Raw genomic sequence first — 22042 nt, 5'->3', positions numbered from 1 at the left:
GTGAGGGAAAAAGTAGAAATAAGCATGATGATAGTTGTGTGGCCTCAAGAGTCACTTTGCATTGGCTCAACAGGATGATGATATTCGGCTTCAGGCAGCCTCTCCACATGTCCCATCTCGGAAGCACGCATAAGGTAGCCAGCCTCTTCATTTTATTTTTCACTGGTTTATAAATGATCAATGATTTTTTGAAAATTTATTTATTTATCATTCTTTTACGGTCTGAATTCCTTTTTATAATTTAAACTATCTATCTAATTTAATGATTTATTATTTTATATTTTCAGAATGAAGCTTGTAATCTTTACTTTGTTAAACTAAAAGAACAAATATCAAAGGAAAAAGTAGTGTTTCAACTTTACACTTTTTTAACATCTCAAAACTTTTATATTTTGTCGTTTCAATAGTTTTCTTTTTCATAAATATTTTTAGAGTCAAGGATGAAAGATGAATGTTTGGTATTTTGAATAATATATACTTTTCAGGTTAGATCGTGGAATTTAAATAAATCTTTTTCATTATGGAGGTGTGTTTGGAATGTTTCGTACCCTGCAGTAATATTTTCGGGATTTCTTCAATTCATCGGAGAGGTCCTCCATTTTGCATCTCCAATATTACTTGATGGCATTCTGGAATGCATGAAACATGATTACTCAAAACCTCCAATCAATGCAACAAATGCTGAAGGGAGCATCTTGAACATTCCAGATGTAAGAAATTTTCAATGCTCATTTGTAGATATATTTATTCATTTATAAATCGATTTGTCATTTATTTATTTGTTTCTTGATTATTGCACAACTGTAATGATGCTTAAATGTAGATAGAAAAAGTGTTGATTGTCGAGAATTTAATTGCCATCAGGTGAACTATTCAACATTGGCACCTTCGTCAACGCAATTGTCATTACCGTCGTCACAGTCATACGAATCATTCACAGGAGACAACATGTTATATTCATTGTATTTGATACTTTTGATGTTTGTGCTCTTTATTGTTCAAATCCTCTTCAAAGATTATCACATGTTTATTGTTTCGAGGGAGGGAGTCAGGATAAAATCAGCACTGCAGGTTCTTTTGTTGTTTATTGTTTCTGTAAACGTGAGCTAACAAACAATCACTCAACCAAACATAAACCCGACCGACTAATTGGTGGAACAAAAGGCATACACATTCCACAAGAGTCTGAAGATGAGACACATGTCAGTGAAGAGTGGGCAGTTGACGAATCACATGACCACTGACGCTTGTTCCATCATAGAATTTTCATTCTTCCTCCACTACGTTTGGAGCATTCCTCTTGTGGTGAGTTTATCTATATGTTTTTGTAGCTCGGTTCATTATGGATGCCTTGACTGCAACACTTAATTTTGTTTATGGCTGTTACAACTGTGACTGATTCATTAAAATCAGAAAATATTGTTTATTAATTTATTAGGTATGATCTTACAATACACTGTAATAAAATTGGTGTAATGTAACTTGTATTCTCGACTGTGCAGGTCGCCCTTGGTTTCTTAATGTTGTACATTCAGTTAGGAAAGTCATCATTAGTTGGATGCCTGGTGATATTGTTAGTTGTGCCTGCACAATATTTTGTCGGTAGATATCTAGGCATGAAGCAAGATCTCATCATGGTTTTTTTCTTTCTTTTGTTTTGATTTTTTGGTATGCTTCTGTTATTCATTGTATTCAATTATTAGTTTTTATTATTTTTTTTTATTAATTTGTGAATCTGTAAAAATTGGATTGCTGGGTTACCAATTGCTTCCTCATCTAATTAAACTTTTTCTCACTAGTTGAGCAACATTTTATCTAAAATAATAATTGTTGTCAAATGCCAACTCTATCACTTTGGTTTTATTTTTTATTTCAAAGAAATTTTCCAATTCTCTTTACTTAAGTTCGTGTAAGTTAATTTACTCTACAAAAAAAATTTCAGAAAACGTCAGACGAAAGGTTATCTCGTACGTCAGAGTTGCTGGAGAACATCAAATTATTGAAACTCTATGCATGGCATCATATCTTCAGGAAATCTGTTGATCAAGCTAGAAATAAGGAATTGCATAATATGTGGAAGGCTTCAAAAGCTCGTGTCCTTGTTGGTTAGTATGTCCGTGAATGTATGAGTATGTGTATCTGTGAATGCATGCACAAATGCATGTGATATAATCTGTCAGTAAATTGTAATGCATAACTCGTTGATACAATTTCAAGTTTTTTGCAATTTTTTGATTTCTAAATTTATTAAAATGTGTAATTCAAATGACCATTTGAAAGTATAGCAACACTCTTTTAATTAACGCAGCCACAGTAACAGATGGTATTCCATTGTTTGCTTGCATGTTGGTCAGTCATTCATTTATGTTCTTTTCACTTACACATCTTAATCATTTAGACATTGAGTTCTCTATTCATTTATCATTCGTCGTCCATCAGCTTATCCATTTATTTTATTTGTTATTGGAATTTATTTTTATTTTGTACATATCACCTTTTTTTACAGACATTTGTGATGTACTATAAACTGGAAGATGAACACCTGTCTCTGAGCAAAGTTTTTTCATCAATCATCATCTTTGTCATCTTGGCAAATCAGCTTTTTTTCATTGCATATGTTATCCACGTTACTGTACAAGCCAAGATTTCGTTTGATAGATTAAGATTATTCTTCCTGCAATCCGAAATTCATTGCAGTGTTGGTGGTTGCAGTTGAAAATTAGTTCTATTTATTTGAGATATGATTTTATAAAAGTATCATTGCCATGTTCATATAATTTTGGAATTGAAATAAAAATCAGATTTGAGTTCATTGTTCGATTATACTTATATGTGCTTGTCATTCACGGGTTTTCATTGTATTTTGTTATTTTAGTGCTAATTTGCGGTATATTGATAACTTATCCGTTGACATGAAGGCACTGGATTGTGGAGTGTCAAATTTGTCATCATCTACTTCAATGAACGCTAATAAAGAGATGTTATTGAGGGAGAACGTGACAACAATTGCTGGTGACTCTCTTCATAATCACATGTCTCCTTTGCTGCTACAGAAGGATGGAAGGAAGGAGGTCTTGAAGTCACCAAACACTGAAGATCAAGATGGTGATGATGATCATGATCGCGAGGATGAAATAATAATTGAGAAGGCGTCATTTAAGTGGATTCATGATACAATACTATGGAATATTTTACTGAGGATTGAAAAAGGTTGTGCTTATCTTTATTTGCTTCTACTTCTCTTTCATTTTAGTGAGTTTATTATAACATTCATTAATTATAAATGAATGAATAGGTAAATTAACAATGGTTGTGGGCCGTGTGGGTAGTGGAAAAAGTTCTCTGTTGTCAGCTATTATTGGAGAAATGTTGATATCTGAAGGAAGAGTCATTTTCAAGTGATGTTTTGTTCTATCGTGCCATCAGTCGGTGTCAATGCGCCGTTTATTAGGCACTGTTTAGTGATTGTATTATTGCTCCCTTAATTTGTTTGGTTTTCAATTTTGTTGCAACGAGGTCTGCGATGTTTATTTTTCTGTTGGTGAAATGTAATTTGTTTTGTTAGAGATTTTGAACTCTAATTATTACCATTTTCGTAATAATTTTGTCCTGTGATGATGAATAAAAATGCAGTTCCGAAAAAATCGCCTATGTGCCACAAAAAGCCTGGCTGTTGAATGAATCAATAAGGAAAAACATTCTATTTGGTCTGTCGTGGGACAAGGAACGATACGAAAGTATCATCAATGCCTGTTCTCTGCAGACTGATTTCAATACGTTCGTCAATGGAGATAGCACCGAAATTGGAGAGAAGGTCCGCTCGTTCATTAATATCTCATTGCTGTTGAGGATGACGATTTTTTTTATTTTCATGTGGTAGGGGGCAAATTTAAGTGGAGGTCAGAAGCAAAGAATTGCGTTGGCTCGCGCTCTGTACCAAGATGCTGATGTATATTTGCTGGTAATCTCTTTTGCATAACTCATTATTCATTTCAAATTATATACATATTCTATCAATCGCTTTTAAATACTCTTTAAAAGATTAAACTGACAAACTCAGAAACTGCTGAAACATGCGAAAAGACAACATTATAAAATGAAAAAATAAATCATTTTTATAGAAAATTAATTTTTATAGGATGAGATGTTATGTAACTTTTGAATGCGGTTCAATTTTTGCTTTATTGTTATGCTTATCGTATTTCAGGATGATTCACTGTCAGCATTGGATCCACATGTTTCATCATTTGTTTTTAGGGAGGCCATTCTAAAACAGCTCATCAATAGGAATAAAACTGTTGTATTCGTTTCACATAATACAAATCTGCTGAACCATTCTCATAAGGTGCATTAAAATCATCTATATTTTAATGCATTTACGTTACATGTTTTAATTCAAGTTAATTTTTGTGTAAATTTTCACAAGAAGGAATTGGGATTATGTCTTTCAAGTAATTGTTGTAATTAAATTACCGATAGAGTTTAAAATTTGTATCTAAATTTTAATTTTCATTTAAATTTTACTAAACTTTAAAAATATTTTAACCATCAGGTCGTTGTGTTATCAATGGGAAGAATTTTTTACCAGGGTAGATTTGAAAGTTGTTCGAAGGAGGCTTTAGAACTGTAGTTAATATTTAATTTCATGCTCATTTATTTTGGTGCAATGCTAATGCATTATTTATATTTTTCTGTATTTTACACGCAATTTTTCTCTTTGTTGAAATAATGGCATATCCTTGAATAGCTTTCCTTATAATGCTAGGTTGAATGTGGACATGTTGAATGAAGAGGCGCGTCGGCGACACGATTCTCAGCCAAATGAGAAGGTCTTACGATGCTATTTTTCAACTTTATAATTGACTCTATTTAACATATGAGCATTTACAAATTTATTAACTTTATCATATTCATTAAATTGTGCAATAATTTAATGAATAACTGTTGTAATCAATTTATTATGCTCTTTATATAACCCTTATCCACTTTTTGCATTATTTTATAATATGGAATTCTTTTTACTCTTTCATTTTTGTCATTATCATTTTCATGTATTTTCATTTTATTTGTTGAAAGTTATTTATCGTTTGCATCAAATAAGTAATTGTAATGAAGAATTTTTCATTGTTATCAATTTTTATTCATCTGTGATAGGTGAGCCATCACTTGCGGAGATCGTTGTCGAAACCGCACGAATCAGTCCTGTCACTGATGAGTCTCAATTCTTTGAACATGTACACGCAGCAAGAAACAAATGTCATTGATGATTCGTATAGATCAAGTGAGTGCACCACGCAACGGTCTTCTTCATTATTTTCCTGGTATTTTAATGCAGTTGCTTAGGATATCAAACTCAGAATTATAAAAGTGCAGTGTCTTTATAATGATCTCAATTTGACATTAATGAATATAACGCCCACGATATCTCTGTTATTTATTTATAGGTGAGAACGAGTTGGTAGATGAAGTCACGCAACTAATGACTGAAGAAGAGAGGCAGATAGGCGCCACCCCACTTCGATTCCTCCTCCAGTACCTCAAATACGCCAATATCAGTCTCGTTGTTTTTGTTGTACTCCTCTATGCTGTTAAACAAGCCGTTAGAATGGCGGCCGATTATTACCTCGGTTTACTCATAGAACATTCATATGTTCGTTATTTGTTTGATTTATGTTGATATCGTTGTAGCTGGTTGTCAGTGGTGTCATTTTTCATTATTTCTGTTGCCATTACAGTTGGCATTTAGATAGTTATTTATCATCACTTTGCCAAATTTATGTTGGATTGAGGTAATTTTTTTCTTAGGTGGGTCATATAGATCTCCACAAAACATTGATATATTGCTCGATATCCTTGCTCTCTGTTATTTTAATTCCTGTATCCGTGATCGTTATTGAGTTGCTATGCTTATCTGCCTCAAGAAATATCCACAACCAGATTCTGCTGTCGCTTTCAAGCGCCACTATGAGGTATTTACTCACTCTGTTCATTTCTCTTTCTTGGTAAACTACGCTGCACATCTCAAAATTCGTCTAAAAAGAAATCATTTTTGCTTTTATGAATGCTTAGCAATTTCCTCTATTTATGTTTATCTAATTTCATTTGTAAATCTCTATTTAATATTCTTGTTGATATTCATTTAGCATTGCTGCTGCTAGTGTTAATACTGTTGTTATTATTATAACAATATAAAATAACCGTTTTAATTTGCCAAGCTAGTTTTGTGAACTCGCAGTTTTGGAAACTGCCCTATATAAATATATTTGAACGTGATATATTTTTTACTTTATTATTTACAGATTAAAATAATTAAAATATTATAAAACTGGTAAAAAACCGGAGATCCATCTTAGTTGTAAGGTTTGTTGTAGTTTTTTTAAAGTTACAACAAAGAACATTTTTTCGACCATTTCATTGAAACACTTCACTCATTACAATGATGCGAAGGTTGGGGCAGAGCAGGGCATATGTATCTCACACTTAGAATGGATCTCCGGTTTTACTGCTAGATTGATGATTTAAATGAAGAAAACTAGCAGTTGAATTTTTTTTTAAATTTCAATTTATTAATTATTTTAATAAAAGAAAATGTTAATTAAGATTTTTTGACACAACTCCACTTGGAAGAATATTGAACAGACTGTCAGCCGATCTGCACGTTATTGACCTGGTATGTTGTTTTCATTGTCATCATCATCACCATTGTTGCTATAATCTTTAAAGTGCCATTATTTTCACCATTATAAGTATTTATACAACGAAATCTGTATTATAAGTGTTGTTACAGCGAATCCATTCTTTAAAGGTAATGAACTCTCATTTGGACTGCTTCTTATTCCTAATAATGTTTGTCTTGGGTGGCATATTGATAAACGGTTGTTTCAATCCAGCATTCCTTCTGCCCATTTTACCTATCATCATAGTAGCTGTTGTTGTACAGAGATTCTACATTGCATCGTGCAGGTTTACATTGTTTGTTTTTTTTTTTGTTATTGCGCATAATTGTTTACATTTCTATCATATTATTAATTTATTATAGTTGATCCTTTATGTTACGAAAGCTGTAGCATCCACAATTTGTATGCACGTGCAAGCACCGCATCATACACACACTCTTTTTATTTTTTTTACAACTCTGTCAATCGCAAATATGCTTACATGTTGTTCTATACTTCTCCTTATACTAAATGTTGTACTATCTGTACCGCACGTCATGTATGCTATACATACACTTGCAAGCACCACTTAACTCGCGTATGATAGTCCATGAGCTTCGTACATATAGTTTTCGAATCATGTCATCGCGTAATAGCAAATACATATATATAAATACATATATATAAACGTGGCCTTCTACCGACTGAGCTAACTCAGTGACCGACGGATGGCGTGTGAAATTTTTCAAGTTTTCAACCCTAACCCTACCGACGAGGCTAACTTTCTATAAACCTGCTTGTCTAAAAATATGGAAATGTCAATGTACATTCATTCAAAATACGTGAACATCATCTATCTATTTGTCACTTCTTAAAAAATTCTCAAGTTCTTTATTGACACCGTGCTTATAAATTTACAGTGCACATTTTTGCGTAACACACATAAGCTTTTTATTTGATGTGTTCATTACACACTATTGCAAGTGTTTAACCGACACTAATGTTAATTAAATATTTTCTATTTAGGGAGCTACAGAGACTTGAATGCATCAGCAAATCAAAAATTTTGTCACATTTTACCCAAGTGCTTGCTGGCGGACCTGTTATTAGGACAAGCAGGTTTTAAGTTCTAGCAATTGTAATGCTTTTCGATACAGTCATATTTGTATGACTTTGGTATGATTTTCGATTTAAATCGAAAAAAAACGAACTACTAACATATTAACGCCAAACATTCGGTAGAATTTATAGAAAATTGTAAATATATATATATATATATATATATATATATATATTTATAGAATATTGTAAATATATATATATATATATATATATATATATATATATATATATATATATATATATATATATATAAGTTGAAGTTATCTTCAAGATCAAAAGTAATTTCTTATATTTAAGTTTGCAATCACTAGACAGCAAAAGAGATTTGAAATTGAGAATAAGGAGCTGATCAATGAAAACAATCTTCCACTCTACTTCTACCATGCCACACACGTTTGGGTTGGCATAAGATTGGTTAGTTGGACATGTTAGTTAATGATCGTCCCTCATCAGCACATACGTCGCCTTTAATATTCACCTGATCAAATCGCCACTTTATTCTTAAATGTAACAACTGCAATTATCGTTATTAATTGTTAACATCTGTTAAAAAGGATTTGTTAGGTGCCCTTATGGTTCTCTGCTCATGTCTGTGCGCATTATTTTCATGTTACTATGGCTACTTGGATGTTAATTCAGCTGGTTTTGTGATGCTATATGCATGCACTGTAAGTAATAAAAAAAATTTATTTGAAACTTTGTGCATTTATGGTGCTCTTAATTATAATTTCTTGAAAATTAGAGTTGTTTCTTTGTGCAATGGGCACTAAAGTACATGTCTGATATTGAGATGTTCGGCGGAAACGTGCAGAGACTGGTTCAGTATTGCAACTTGACACCTGAACATGATTGCAATGATCCAGGTTACATCATTAACACCTCTAAATCACAACCTATGTTCGTTTATGTTTCCTCCTATATTTTATGTCTCACTATTTATTTGAATTCGTTTGTCAAACTTCATTCTTTATATAGTGTCGGTGGCGTCAGATTGGCCATCTCGAGGTAACGTGATGTTTCAACAGGTCAGTCTGTCGTATGATAGAAGTTTAGATCCAGTTGTAACCAATGTTGATCTCAATATCAAGGCGGGACAAAAGGTATTTATTAAGCTAAGCCTTATACTTCGTTTTTAATCGTTAATGTAAAGCTATTTTTCATCAATATTTTAACTAAAATCGGAAAAGAAGAAACAACAAAATAACTAAGTAAATGAAAACACAGGTCGGTATATGTGGCAGAACAGGCAGTGGAAAATCAACATTAACACTTGGCATCTTCAGATTGGTTGAAATTGTAGAAGGAGACATACTTTTAGATGATTTAAATTCTAAAAACATTCCACTCGATATATTGAGATCTAGATTGTCGATAATTCCCCAAGATCCTGTCGTATTTACTGGGTCAGTGAGGTTCAATTTAGATCCTTACCATTTTAAAAGTGATCATGAACTTTGGAGAGTGCTTGAAGTTTCTCAGCTGAGAAAATTAATTAGCAATTTGCCACACCAACTAGGTAATGAATAATGATTAAACTGATTTGTTGCTTGTCTCTCACTGCAATTAGTGAATTAATTAATTTATCGTTTGTTGAACACCACTAAAAAATTATTTACAGACACAATGCTTACAGATGGCGGAAGCAGCTTAAGTATTGGAGAAAAACAGGTTTGATTAGTTGCATCTCTATAGAGATTTGGTGCTTGTTTTATATTAACTGCAACTAAAGTTATTCTATTATATCAGTTTGTACCATATTAAATACGATATAGTGAATGATACCCAACAGCTGTTGTGCTTGGCCCGAGCCCTGGTAAGAAACAGTAGTATTCTAGTGATGGATGAAGCAACGGCATCCGTTGACAAGCACACTGACCGAGTCATTCAAAATATCATCGCAGACCAATTCAAAGACAAAACTGTCATCACCATTGCTGTAACTTACTTACTTCTTATAAGTATTTTTAAATAATCTTAACCATCTTTACATTTACACATGAGAAAACGTTTATTTTCATTTATTAATATTAAGTAAAAATATATTAAACAGCACCGTATCTCCACCATAATGGACTCGGACGTCGTGGTAGTGATGTCAGGTGGCCAGATAATCGAAGTTGGTAATCCTAGCGAGCTAGCAAGCACCCAATCAACAAATTTCGCAAACTTCGTCTGTGACAGATGATCCAAGTAAATCCTAGCGGGTGCCAGTCTGGTTCTCAACATGCATGCTACTTGAGATTTTTATATATGCAATATTCAGTTTCAAGCTATAATTTGTTCATCCAAGAAATATACTTTCATATTCTTTAAATTCAAAACCTAATGTTATCAGACACATTGGCACAACATTCTCTAGGCAGATTTTTACATTTTCTATAATTGTTTAATAAAGTTATGATATCTCTACCACGGACAATTGTCTTTAACTATCATTAACAAAACTGAAGAAAACACCTCTTCAGATTTAAACAAATTATGAGCTGTATTACTTAAAAACGAAGCTAGCGCATGCCGATCCCAACTGAAAAATTACAAAAAGATTACAATTTGAAATAGAATCTGTTTTTCGAATTTAACATTAAATACAGTTATGGGGTCCTTGCAACTTCAAATCAAACAAGAAATAAGAATCGTAGCAATTGTGCGATAAGTGCGTAAATTTATCATTAACATTTTGTTTAACAGCAAGTAATGGCTAGGATGAAGATTAGAGAGATGCAATGATGGCATCCATTTTACGACAGAGATCATCTTTTTTCTCGTGGATTCCCTTATCAATTTCGCTGTATTGCTGCTTCTGTAGGCGACCATTGATAAGTTTCTCTGCATTGGTTATCAGCAGACTGATCTGATCTCGCACTTGAACATCCAAACGTTGCAGCTCCAGCACCTATGTTCAATCAGTTGAATTTTTTCAATCTACATATACAAATATATCGGTCTAGATAGGCCAATTAATTATGCAATAAACAAAAGAAATGTTGAGCGATTTATACTTTTTCAGCAGCATCAGAACCCTCTGCTTTAAGCTTTAGTTGGAAAGCGGCAATCTGTTGAGTCAATTGTTTGTGGTCGCCATCAATCTTCTTTTGATTGTTCTTGAATGTTCCAGCTTCCTTACTTGCCTTGTATTTGTTGATTGCATCTTCATAACTCTGGTACAATGAACTTCTTCTTTCATGGCTATCTACTGTTTGCTTCACCAAACTTGCCATTCTTAGTTTTAATTCACTGGCTTCATCCTAATTCAAGAAAAAAATAATACTAACAATTTTCACCACAAGAAATTGAATAAATGTTGACAAATTATCAATAAATTTATTAAATTCTACCCACTTTTGTGATTGAAAAGTCCAATCTAACATAAACAATGACAGTGAGGAACAATATGAAGAATGCAGCAAAGACAAGCAAAGGTTCCCTCAATAAAAGGTATTTGGAAAAGGTGTAGTGCAACTGTAAATAATTCACTTATAATTTACATATGTACAATTATTTAAATGCAAATGACCCAAAATATTTAAATTACTTGAAAATCTTGAATGTGCTGTTCGACAAGCTGTCCTTTGGTAACAATTATGACAGGTCTACCTGTAGTATCCAGGTAAGTTGCGTGTAGTTCATCTGACTCTCTGTTCACTTCATATGGTGTCTGTAACACTATGTCCCTATTTAAAAAAAGTATTGTCTTGTATTGACATCAACAAATTAAAATGTTTGAGGCTTTTGTCATTTACATACTTCACTCCTTCAGGCAAAATAATCTTGAGAGTGAAATCATCAACGACCTGATCATCAAATATATGGTCCACCAATTTCATGACCAATGCAAACTTATCTCCTGTTAATAGGATACTTCATGTGTTTAAAAGATACATTCATAAGAAACTATATTAAATTGACCCTTGTTGTAAAGATATTGGTAGCTAGGAACATTGTAGCCAATGTAATGCTGGGTCTTCCATCCACCAAAAAGAGGGAATCTGGGTTTTAATTCTAATTCAAGTCCATCTTCACTTTCTCTCAAACTACTTGTTGATATATTTCCAATTTCATCTCTATAGTATACATCTCTCGCTGAAGCTGGTAATAAAGTCTGTAAACAGTATATTTAATTAAAAAAACAGTTTAGTGAAAAAAAAGTAAAATTGAAGCTAAATACTTTGAATGATTTAACAGAAGATACTCCATCTTGATTTCTTTGATAATCATGTCTTGAAAATGAGCCTTTTAAAATGGCTCCTGTATGACTAATATCAAAAGTCTCTTCTACTGCAATGTTTCCCCAATGTGACACTTCAATCACTCGAGTCATTTTAGTCACAGTAAGGAATGGCGTGTTATTTTCAAAATGGACAGATAAAGCAATCTAAAAATAATTACAAGTAAATGACTATTTTAAGTAGTTTAAAGTAGAAATAATAAATTTACCTGACTATAAGGTTCTATATTTTCATAAGGACCATAATTTAATACTCTGTCATTGATGTTGTAAGGTTTTTCTTTAGTGTAAGAATCAATGTTGGATGAAGAACAAGTAACAATAGTGGTTTGAGTGGTGGTTACATAAGAAGTAAAAAAGTATAGGTTTCCCATGTATTTCACAAATTGCTTCTCAGACTGAGTAATGTGGGATGGGTACGGAAGCAGAGCATGAATAAAAATTGTCTCAATGATGATCGTCAGTTCAAATCCAGGTTCAACAACATTCTTGTTCAGGTGAACCAAATAATAACTGTTGCTACAATATAAAATAAATAAAATAATTAATAATAATAGAATTATAATTAATATGCAAAACCTAAAATTTATCAGAACAACGTAAGAGATAATGCTGGCAGTTGCATCTAAAATACAGTTTTAAATCTAACTAAATACTAAAGTAACATAAAATATTAAATTTTTAATGTACAACACACCTCTGTTTTTCTACTGAAACTTCAGTAACACTCAACTTTTCAAAGTCATCCTTTGATTTAGAAATCTGAAATAATAATATGATGAAGATTTAATTAAAATTTGTGGTTTTAATCAATGCAAATATTTAAATCCCATTTTAAAAAACTACCGATGCTCCGATAAAAGCCAATTTTGAATTATATTTCGGTTCCACGGAAACAAGATAAGAGTTAACTGGAGATTTACCATTATTGACGAATGTGACTTGTGCGCTTGTTTTCACTAAATGGCTAGTTAGATCAACCTTCCTGACCACATTAACGTTCTTAATATCCTGATTGACAGAATATGAGGCGCCATGAACAGCGCATAAAACAAATGAAAACAAACTTATCGCAAGCACGCACGTCATTTTCGGCTAATTTTGAAACAAATACCGACAATCACGAACCGGAAAAACGTGGCGGAGGCGGACACGTTTTGTTAATAATGTTTCTATTTACACAAAATAAAAAGTATTGCAATTGATGTCTATAAAAATAGGTATAAAGAGTTTATTTATTAAACAGTTAAAACAGATTTTAAAATAAAATTTTATAACCCTTGCTATTAAATTTGCACCTCGTCTTACCTGAATTAATTAACAATAGTATTTGATTTGAAATTTCTAATGATAAGGTTGTTTGCCGCGATCAATTTGTCACTTTATTGTTAAACTTTAATTTTTATTTAATTTTTGAACAATCAGATTACACAAAAATGAACTTTTCAATACATAGATTTGCTAATATTAACATGTATAAATTTAATTTATTATTCATGGCAGCTGTATCGTCGTCAATTATTTTAAATGTACCCAAGACGTTAGAAGTTTTTGAATATGACGACGTTAGGGTTTCTTGCAATGTTACTGACGGTTATTCAAACGATATTAAATTTTATTGGATGAAAGATTCTGCACTAATCATTCCTGTTCAAATCTTGACCATGTCGCATATAGCATCAACGCAATCAGGATTGTACACATGTTTCGCCATAGTTCATTCACTCTCTTTCAACGCTTCAGTTAATATCTCAGTTCTTTGTGGGTTATCAACTATTAAGTATTAATCATTATAAATTTTAGTACTATAGATTCATTAATTTTGTAATTGCTTCATTTAATGTTCAATAGATGCTCCATTATGGAGACCTTATGCACTCAAGAAATATAGTGCTACATTAGAAAGTGAAGTTAGCATGGAGTGTGCTGTTCATTCTAATCCTTCATCAACGTTTTCCTGGTTTAATCCACTAAATGTAGAAATTGATCCATCATTTTCAACAACAACAACATTCTTCTCAATGTCATCGAGTGTTTTGTTAATAAAATCTCTAAAGCAGATTGATTATGGTGTTTATACGTGTAAGGCAAATAATAAGATGGCATCAAGTGCTTACCAAATACAACTTTTGTTACCAGGTTACTATTTTGTACTTTTATTTTACAGGTTTTATTTAGTTTTTTTTGTAATTCAACTTATTTCAAAAAGAAATTTTATTCTAGGAATTCCAGATGGTCCACAAAGATGTGATGTAAGTAATACAACAGAAAGTCAAATTGATATAGAATGCATACCTGGTTTCAAAGGTGGAACATCTTCTGTTAAATACAGTGTTAAGGTTACAACTTAAACATTAATTAGCACTATTTTTGTATTATTTTACAATCACTGACAAATATTATAAATTGAAAAGATATCAAGTTCTTCAAAACAACTGAATGACAGATTATTAAGCCCAATTATAAAAAATCAGGCAACAGACCATTTAATAATAAATGAAATGCAAGCAAATGAGAATTATGTCATTGATTTATTTGTTGTAAATGATTATGGAAAAAGTGCTGAGTCATTGTCCTTATATGCATCAACTCGTAAGTCCATTTCAACTGTTTTATCATTAAAATGTTGATATTAGTTCAGTTGTTTATAGTTAATGTTATATGAAAAGGATTTATTAAATTAATGAACAGTTTCTGGAGCAGTTGTTTTAAACTCTGGACAGATGGACACAAACAAAATTATAGCCTTGTCAGTCAGTCTTCCTCTCTTGGCCATTGTTATAACTGCTACTACTATTGCTGTGTTTAAGTATTGCAGTACCCACTTAGATTCTGATGTTGATCAAAATGTCAGTTTTTCAAATGTCTCTGATGATATTGTTCAATAAAAACTTACACTATTCTAATGAAATCAAATATATGTGTATTTTAAAACCATTGAAAAAATTGTAACTGTTTGCAGTTAGAATTAACAGGCAAAGATTGTCTTTCAAATGAGCATTATAATCCCTCCAGTCAGGAGTGTCTTCCTCACCAACATTTATCATCATCATCCTCTCCATCTTGTGTCCCATCACAACAGGCTTGCTGCATTGAGGAAAACATTAAAACAGCAACTACAATCTCGCAAAACAACTTGGATGATGCACAAAAGCAATATATGGATTGTGGGTTATCAAATTTAATAGGATATGGGGCACTGCAACCAATAAATATTAATACCTCTAAAAAATTTTTCAAACCATCCAAACAATCCGCAGAACGATATTTTTATAGTGATGGCAATGAATTATATGATGGAAACCATCCAACAGACAGAAACTACAGCAAAAACGCTCTGCCTCTAAATCTTAATGTTCTACGCTTACAAAATCATCAAGAAAATATTTTTTCCTCCGTAAACTCGTTTGAAAATTTGAGACAAAAATGGGAGTTCCCGAGAGAGCGTTTGACAATGTTGAAGCAAATTGGAGAAAGTAACTACTGCAAAACATGGCTGGCAGCTATAACAGGCAAAGAAAAGAAACATCTCAAATATGTTGCCGTGAAAGTTTTAAAAGGTGTCAATTCGCATTTAAGTATCAATTTCACATTAATTGTCACACTACGCACTACTATTTGAATTATTATTATTTTATTTATATAATAATGAATAAATTCTATTTTAAACATATGGCAGACAATGGTACAGATGATGATGCACAAAGATTTCTGGATGATCTCAAAGTCATGATGAAGTTTAAGTTTCATGAGAACATTATTCAGCTTATTGGCTGTTGCACCACTTCATGTTATTTCGCTTACATCAAGATATCTTCATACCTAAATTAATTTATTTGATTGTTTTATTATATTTTTGAATTGACATTATATTATAATTAGGTTAATTGGATTAGAACGATTAATTGTTATTGCACTTAGTGCCTTTATGTTTTGGACATTAGTATGTGTAGGTTTATTCAGTTCGTTGGTAAAATTGTTGATAACAAAAATGTTCAACAAACCATCAATCAGACCCGACCAGCTCGATAGTGGAATATGTGGATGGCGGTCCTCGCACTCTACTGCACGTTCTTCAAAAACAGAGCCAAAATCCCGCAAATATGTGGCTCACTACAAAAGTGATTCTATCATTTCTACTTCAAATTGCATCCGCTATGCAGTATGCTTGCTCTTTGCAGGTTTTGAAATTGTTTAAAATCATTTTAAACTAAAATTATTTAATATTCTAAATTTTTTTGCAATTCTTATATTTTTTAACAATTGTAATAATAAAATAACTTTGACACGGCGTAGAAAGTCAACACTACATAAAATAACAGTGTATACATAGGTGCTTATGCTGTCAAAAGATTTTTGTAACAAGCGATTTAATTTGCAAGCTGGGAGATTTTGACCTGTGTGAACATTTTCAGTCTAGAAATTCAGAGAAAGTAATCAGTTGAATTGTTTAATTGATTAATATTAAAGATTAATATTCAATGTACATGCAAAATTAATTTTTTGATAAAAAAGTTAATTGTAGATGCGAAATAAATTTTTTTTAGAGCGTCAACACTCCTATTCGATGGTTGCCTCCTGAATCGTTATTTGTACTCGAGCGGTCCATGAAATCAAATGTTTGGTCCTATGGTGTTTTAATGTGGGAATGTTTTACTTTAGGTTACGTGTCACACATCGTTTCACTGTGTGTTATGTTTGTATATTTCTGTGTTATTCGTGTTAGAACATTGGAAAAGGGTAAAATTTTATGCTGTGCATGAGATTTTAATTATACTATGTTTTGTCCGTAGGTCTGTCGTATATTTTTGTATATGTACATATGTAGGAGGGAGACCGTATTCTGATCTGAATGACAGAGAAGTAGTTGAATTTGTTCAAAGAGGTGGAAGACTCAACAAACCATCTTTGTGCTCTTCTGACATGTTAGTAATATCCAACCCATGTTAAAATGCAGTATACATTATAAATAAAGTAACCCGCGATTGTAGAAATACATATAATGGCATACAATAAGACGCTCAATTTACCATTTTTAGATTTGAAACAATGCAAGATTGTTGGGTTTATTATCCCACGAAAAGGCCGAATTTTGAAATGCTGAAGAGCAAAATGAACAAATTTCATGAAGAAGCATCTACAGAAAGTATCTTACCACCAAACGAGCATTCTGTATTTACGAATCAACAGTTCTTGGAACATGGAGAATACATATAAAATTTTTGATAACGGTAATGGGATTAAAAATAAGCTAGTAATTGTTAAAATAGTTGTTATTAAATTAATAAGTAACAGCAAAAACCTTTGTTAGTTTAATTCCAGCTTAATGATGTAATTGAATATTATTTTGTAATAACTATTAATTGCACCAATATTTGAGGCGTTTTTTAATTGTAATAAATACATGATGCGCTTTATAAGGTCAATTATTTGTGTTACGAATGTCTGAAACGTTTGAAGTGACAAGTTTGTCTGTTGGTGTGAGTACACTAGCTCTTGCGCAATTCGCCCGGTGGTCAACATCGTAAAGATTGAGTAAAATTTATCGTTTCATTGTTTTATTTCTATTATGCTTTTCTGTTTCTAAGTTCTACACCAGTGTTCTGAAAGTTGGTGCTCCATGGACCGGTGCCGGGCCGCGGTCTTGACCAGTAACGCAATGAAATATTTGTTAAAAAGTATTACGGCGTGCGGAAGAAAGTATGACCTGCAACCAATCGAATTAGATAAATATGTACGTGTGGTACTGTCCTCATTTCAACCGCGCAAGGAAGTTATAAACTAGAGGCAAGCAGACCAATTTTCATTTTAAAAGACTGAAACACTTTTTATTATTATTTTATTTTGAATAAAATCGTAACATACATGTGTTTTGGTGTATTGTCTATTAAACTCAATACCGATCCGCAGGACCAAAAAGTTTTTGGACAAGCACTATCTTAAACAATATTTATTTAAATTTTAAAGATGCCCAATGATAGATCGATGACTACGGAGCTAGTCACAATTTCAAAAAACAATCCAAATTTGACTTATTATGTGTATCAGACGGGAGCTAGCTGACTTGATTGATAATTTTGTTGTCGCTATACCGTTGTATAATGTATATAGCTAGCGAGAAAAGGTCAACTCTGATGGAATGTCTGGATGACTGCCTTTCGTTGAGCAGAGAACCCGACCCGAGAAGACTGCTACGGCTGGATATTTTGAGACAAAACTGATTGGGTTGTTGACAAATGAATTTCTTTTTTAGATTAATAGTATTTGTATTTAATATTTATTTATAAGCACTAAGTTCTCAAATGGTTTTGATACTTAATACTTGGGTACTTTTTTTGTTGAGTACACTTGTACTTGAGTATGCATTTTTTACGTATTTGTACTAAAGTATACATTTTCTATGCTCTGACATCAACGCCGCATTAAGTAATTGAGCATAAAGAGTAGAGACAATTATATATGTGTATATCCCTAATCTATTCAATAATTATTACAATGTCTATATATCAGGAAATGTTATAGAGGCGCTTGTATATTATGCGCCTGTAACATATAAGAGTATGCATCTAACGTTTTAGAACGGCAGTCTTGACGAAAGCAAAACAGCATACATAGATCATTCCATGTACTCGAATTGTACTTTTCAAATTATCTCGTTTCAACACAAGTTCAATAGTTATTCATTTTTAGTATGCTTACTGCAGTTTGAATTGTTAATTTATGATCTTTTTTTTATTGTAATAATTGCATTATTACTAAAAATATATAACATTGTTAAACTAGTAGAAAGTTTTACAATGGGATGCGTGGTCGGATCGACAAATGGCGCAATCGATAAAGATGCGTTAGAACGTTCAAGAAAAATTGAAAAACAGTTGAAAATGGATGGAGAGAAGGCGTCGAGAGAAGTCAAATTGTTACTTCTTGGTTAGATTTCATCAAATAATTGAGTTCCAACAAATAATAAAATGCGTTTTTATCGACAGGCGGTGGGGAGTCAGGGAAGAGTACCATTGTGAAGCAGATGAAGTCGGTTTCCTTCAATGTGACGTTTACATGTTTTAAGTTTAATGTTTAATCATTGTGTATCTTGTTGTCGAAATATTTATTATGTTTACTAAAAATAAACCATATATTGATGACTGATAAAAAAACAGGAAAAATTAATGAGACTTTATGAACAATGGGATGTGTGCCTGTCATTATCTTGTTGTCATGAGAACCATGCATGCACCTCTCGCTTGCTCTTAATTATTTTAATTAGATGGTTTAAAGGCAGTCATAATGATGATACTGCTATAAGTATATGTTCTGATTTATTTACTGTTGCTGCACTTGCTATGAATGTATTTACTGATATGAAAAAAATTGTTGTTACAAATTTAATCGAAAATAAATTTAAACGAACTTTCAAAATAGGATCATTCATGAAAAAGGTTATTCAGAGGCTGAATGTCTATCTTATAAACCGATCATTTACAGCAACATTAAAAGCAGCATCATGACCATAATCAAGGAGATGAGCAAGTTGAATATCGCCTTCCATCTTCCTGATAGCCAAGTAAACTACCAATTAATTTAACAATAATACGGCGTGGTTGGCGATGGCAACAATTTGCGCCTTTACTACCTATACGAATGTTACGCCGTCGATGATTGTATCGCTGTGCTGTCTATATGTGAATTAATTTTTAAATACCTCTAGAGTAATGCCAAAGTAATTTTGCAATTAAACGCTGACGATGGTGAATTGTCTAGTGATTTATGTCGAATGATCAGAAGTTTGTGGAGTGATGCCGGTGTGCTGGAATGTTATTCAAGAGCCAGCGAGTACCAATTGAATGATTCGGCATCATAGTATGTTTTAAACTCATTGGTAGATAATTTTTATAAATGCAATATCTTTATCTATAAAATAATTACCATGTTGACAATGTAGTTATCTAAATAGTTTGGAGAGAATTTCGAGTGATACATACATTCCAACCGAGCAAGATATATTGAGGACCAGAGTTAAAACAACTGGCATTGTGGAAACAAACTTTTCATTTAAAGAGTTGCACTTCAAGTACAGTGTTTCATTTGTTTATCGAATGTTTCTGAAATAGACTTAATTCTATTATAATTAATTAAATATGTATATAATAAAAAATAAACAATTTTTTAAAATATTTTAGAATTTTATGAACGTAAATAAAGAAACGATCGAATAAAAATACAGAATGTTTGATGTTGGAGGTCAAAGATCTGAACGCAAGAAGTGGATTCACTGTTTCGAAGGAGTCACAGCCATAATTTTCATAGTGGCAATGAGTGAATATGATCTGACGCTAGCTGAAGATAAAGAAACGGCAAGTTCAATTCTTACCAGGTTATTTTTATTGAAAAAACTAAACTAAAAATATACGTTTTTAGAACCGTATGATAGAAAGTATGCAGCTGTTTGACTCAATTTGTAACAACAAATGGTTTACGGAAACGTCCATAATATTGTTCCTCAACAAAAAAGATTTATTTGCAGAAAAAATCACAAAATGTCCTATCACCATTTGTTTTTCTGATTTTTTAGGTAGGGCCTAAAATAATTATTATAGGCATACGAATTATTACTAAGATCTTCAAATTTAACACAGGAAACAACGATTATACGAAACATCAATGTTCATTCGGGGCAAATTTGAAGATCTGAACAAACGTAAGGGGACGAAAGAAATCTATTGTCATTTTACTTGTGCAACTGACACGAACAACGTGCAATTTGTTTTCGATGCTATTACAGATGTAATCATTAAAAACAATCTAAAAGAATGCGGTCTATATTAATATCGCATGTCTCGCCACGTATGTGCACTAATATATATATATACTCTACGTGTATGTGCTCTATTTGTATGTATTGAAGCAATTTTCAATCAAATAAAAAAATTCAGCTCCTATTTATACTCGTTTCAACTATACATTTACATCATTTCAATCATTCACATCAGTAAAAAACTTATTTAATGAATGTACTACACTATTATACAATCTTAACCACAATGCTAACCGTACTAAATCGACAAATTTAGCACGGTTGAAAAGAAATCGAACGAACGAACGAACGCCTTCGAAACTTTCTGATTGGCTGGTTGAATCTGCTATATTGCTTTTTATATAAACATATAATCCTAATAATTATTTGTATACATGGATTCTAGTCACTATATATATATATATATATATATATATATATATATATTCTTTCTTTTTATCACTTATTGTTTATCTTTGTTCGAATTTTAATCTTTTAATCAAATTTCTGTTTCGGTGGCCCAACAAGTGCAAACTTCGGGTCTCCTAGTATTATGTATTTAATGATACTTTACTGAATAAAAGATTATTTGAATTGAATATATATACATACATTTATTTATTTATTGGAAGAAGCACAAAAAAGTAAACATAATACTTGTGATAGTGCCTTAACTAAAGTTGTCCTTTCAACCAAGTTCAACAAAAAATTCAACAAAGTTAATTGAAAATGAAGAAATTAAAAATGATGGCAATTCGTGCACGCGAACATACGTCACAAAAATTTATACATTTGCATCTCAAAATTAAATAATGTTCGCCTCCCATAATATTGACAATTAAATAAATAAAGATTGAATCGACATGACAAATTCACAGTAGAGGTTCATTACAGAAACAAATTCAAATATCAATTTTGGCATATTTTAAAAGTTTATCGTTAAAGGATCATTACATAGGCAAATGCGAGAATCATGATGTTATTAACTCATTATGAAAAATTTATCGTAGAAAGTCTATTACAAAACAAATTCTATTTTTATAAAATGTTTACCGTAAAAGAACTATCACACACATTCATTTTCATTTTGAAAGTTTACCGTAAAAAGTTTACCGTTCGAAGCATATTCCCTCAAGTACGTTAGATCCATAATTCACTCATGCACGCACACTCATGTCCACACATTCATAACAATCCATACACATTCGTACCCACTCATACACATTCATAACAATCCATACACATACA

At 32.0% G+C, this 22042-nt stretch overlaps 4 protein-coding genes across 4 annotated transcripts; 3 read left to right on the top strand and 1 right to left on the bottom strand.

Annotated features, from left to right (window-relative positions):
* Positions 1–3649: 3649 nt before the first annotated feature.
* HELRODRAFT_75685 (hypothetical protein) lies at positions 3650–9963 on the top strand (the record flags this gene model as incomplete). The annotated part of the gene is made up of 18 exons (XM_009015788.1): positions 3650–3814; positions 3881–3961; positions 4208–4345; positions 4553–4629; positions 5160–5334; positions 5456–5672; positions 5819–5969; positions 6601–6670; positions 6806–6963; positions 7683–7775; positions 8090–8192; positions 8333–8446; positions 8521–8641; positions 8754–8878; positions 9003–9294; positions 9397–9446; positions 9568–9714; positions 9829–9963. Coding segments are annotated over 18 exons (2412 nt in total), but the record flags the coding sequence as incomplete, so codon positions are not given.
* A 525-nt stretch (positions 9964–10488) lies between these two features.
* On the bottom strand, positions 10489–13092 carry HELRODRAFT_169987 (hypothetical protein; the record flags this gene model as incomplete). Its single annotated transcript, XM_009015787.1, has 10 exons — positions 10489–10671; positions 10778–11023; positions 11118–11237; positions 11311–11449; positions 11523–11622; positions 11685–11877; positions 11944–12150; positions 12213–12522; positions 12701–12765; positions 12850–13092. 10 exons carry the CDS (start codon positions 13090–13092, stop codon positions 10489–10491), a joined length of 1806 nt encoding a protein of 601 aa, XP_009014035.1.
* Positions 13093–15427: 2335 nt separating this feature from the next.
* On the top strand, positions 15428–17127 carry HELRODRAFT_132900 (hypothetical protein; the record flags this gene model as incomplete). Its single annotated transcript, XM_009015786.1, has 7 exons — positions 15428–15563; positions 15683–15793; positions 16018–16184; positions 16326–16436; positions 16551–16665; positions 16832–16928; positions 17043–17127. Coding segments are annotated over 7 exons (822 nt in total), but the record flags the coding sequence as incomplete, so codon positions are not given.
* A 1673-nt stretch (positions 17128–18800) lies between these two features.
* Positions 18801–20826, top strand: HELRODRAFT_156683 (hypothetical protein; the record flags this gene model as incomplete). The annotated part of the gene is made up of 8 exons (XM_009015785.1): positions 18801–18930; positions 18990–19032; positions 19423–19564; positions 19709–19860; positions 19943–20071; positions 20225–20358; positions 20432–20572; positions 20687–20826. 8 exons carry the CDS (start codon positions 18801–18803, stop codon positions 20824–20826), a joined length of 1011 nt encoding a protein of 336 aa, XP_009014033.1.
* Positions 20827–22042: the final 1216 nt, after the last annotated feature.

This window comes from Helobdella robusta, assembly GCF_000326865.2.
Source record: "Helobdella robusta unplaced genomic scaffold HELROscaffold_16, whole genome shotgun sequence".
Lineage (NCBI taxonomy): Eukaryota > Metazoa > Annelida > Clitellata > Rhynchobdellida > Glossiphoniidae > Helobdella > Helobdella robusta.
The sequence above is the reverse complement of the archived record's forward strand: the minus strand, read 5'-3'. Positions and strand labels throughout refer to the sequence as shown.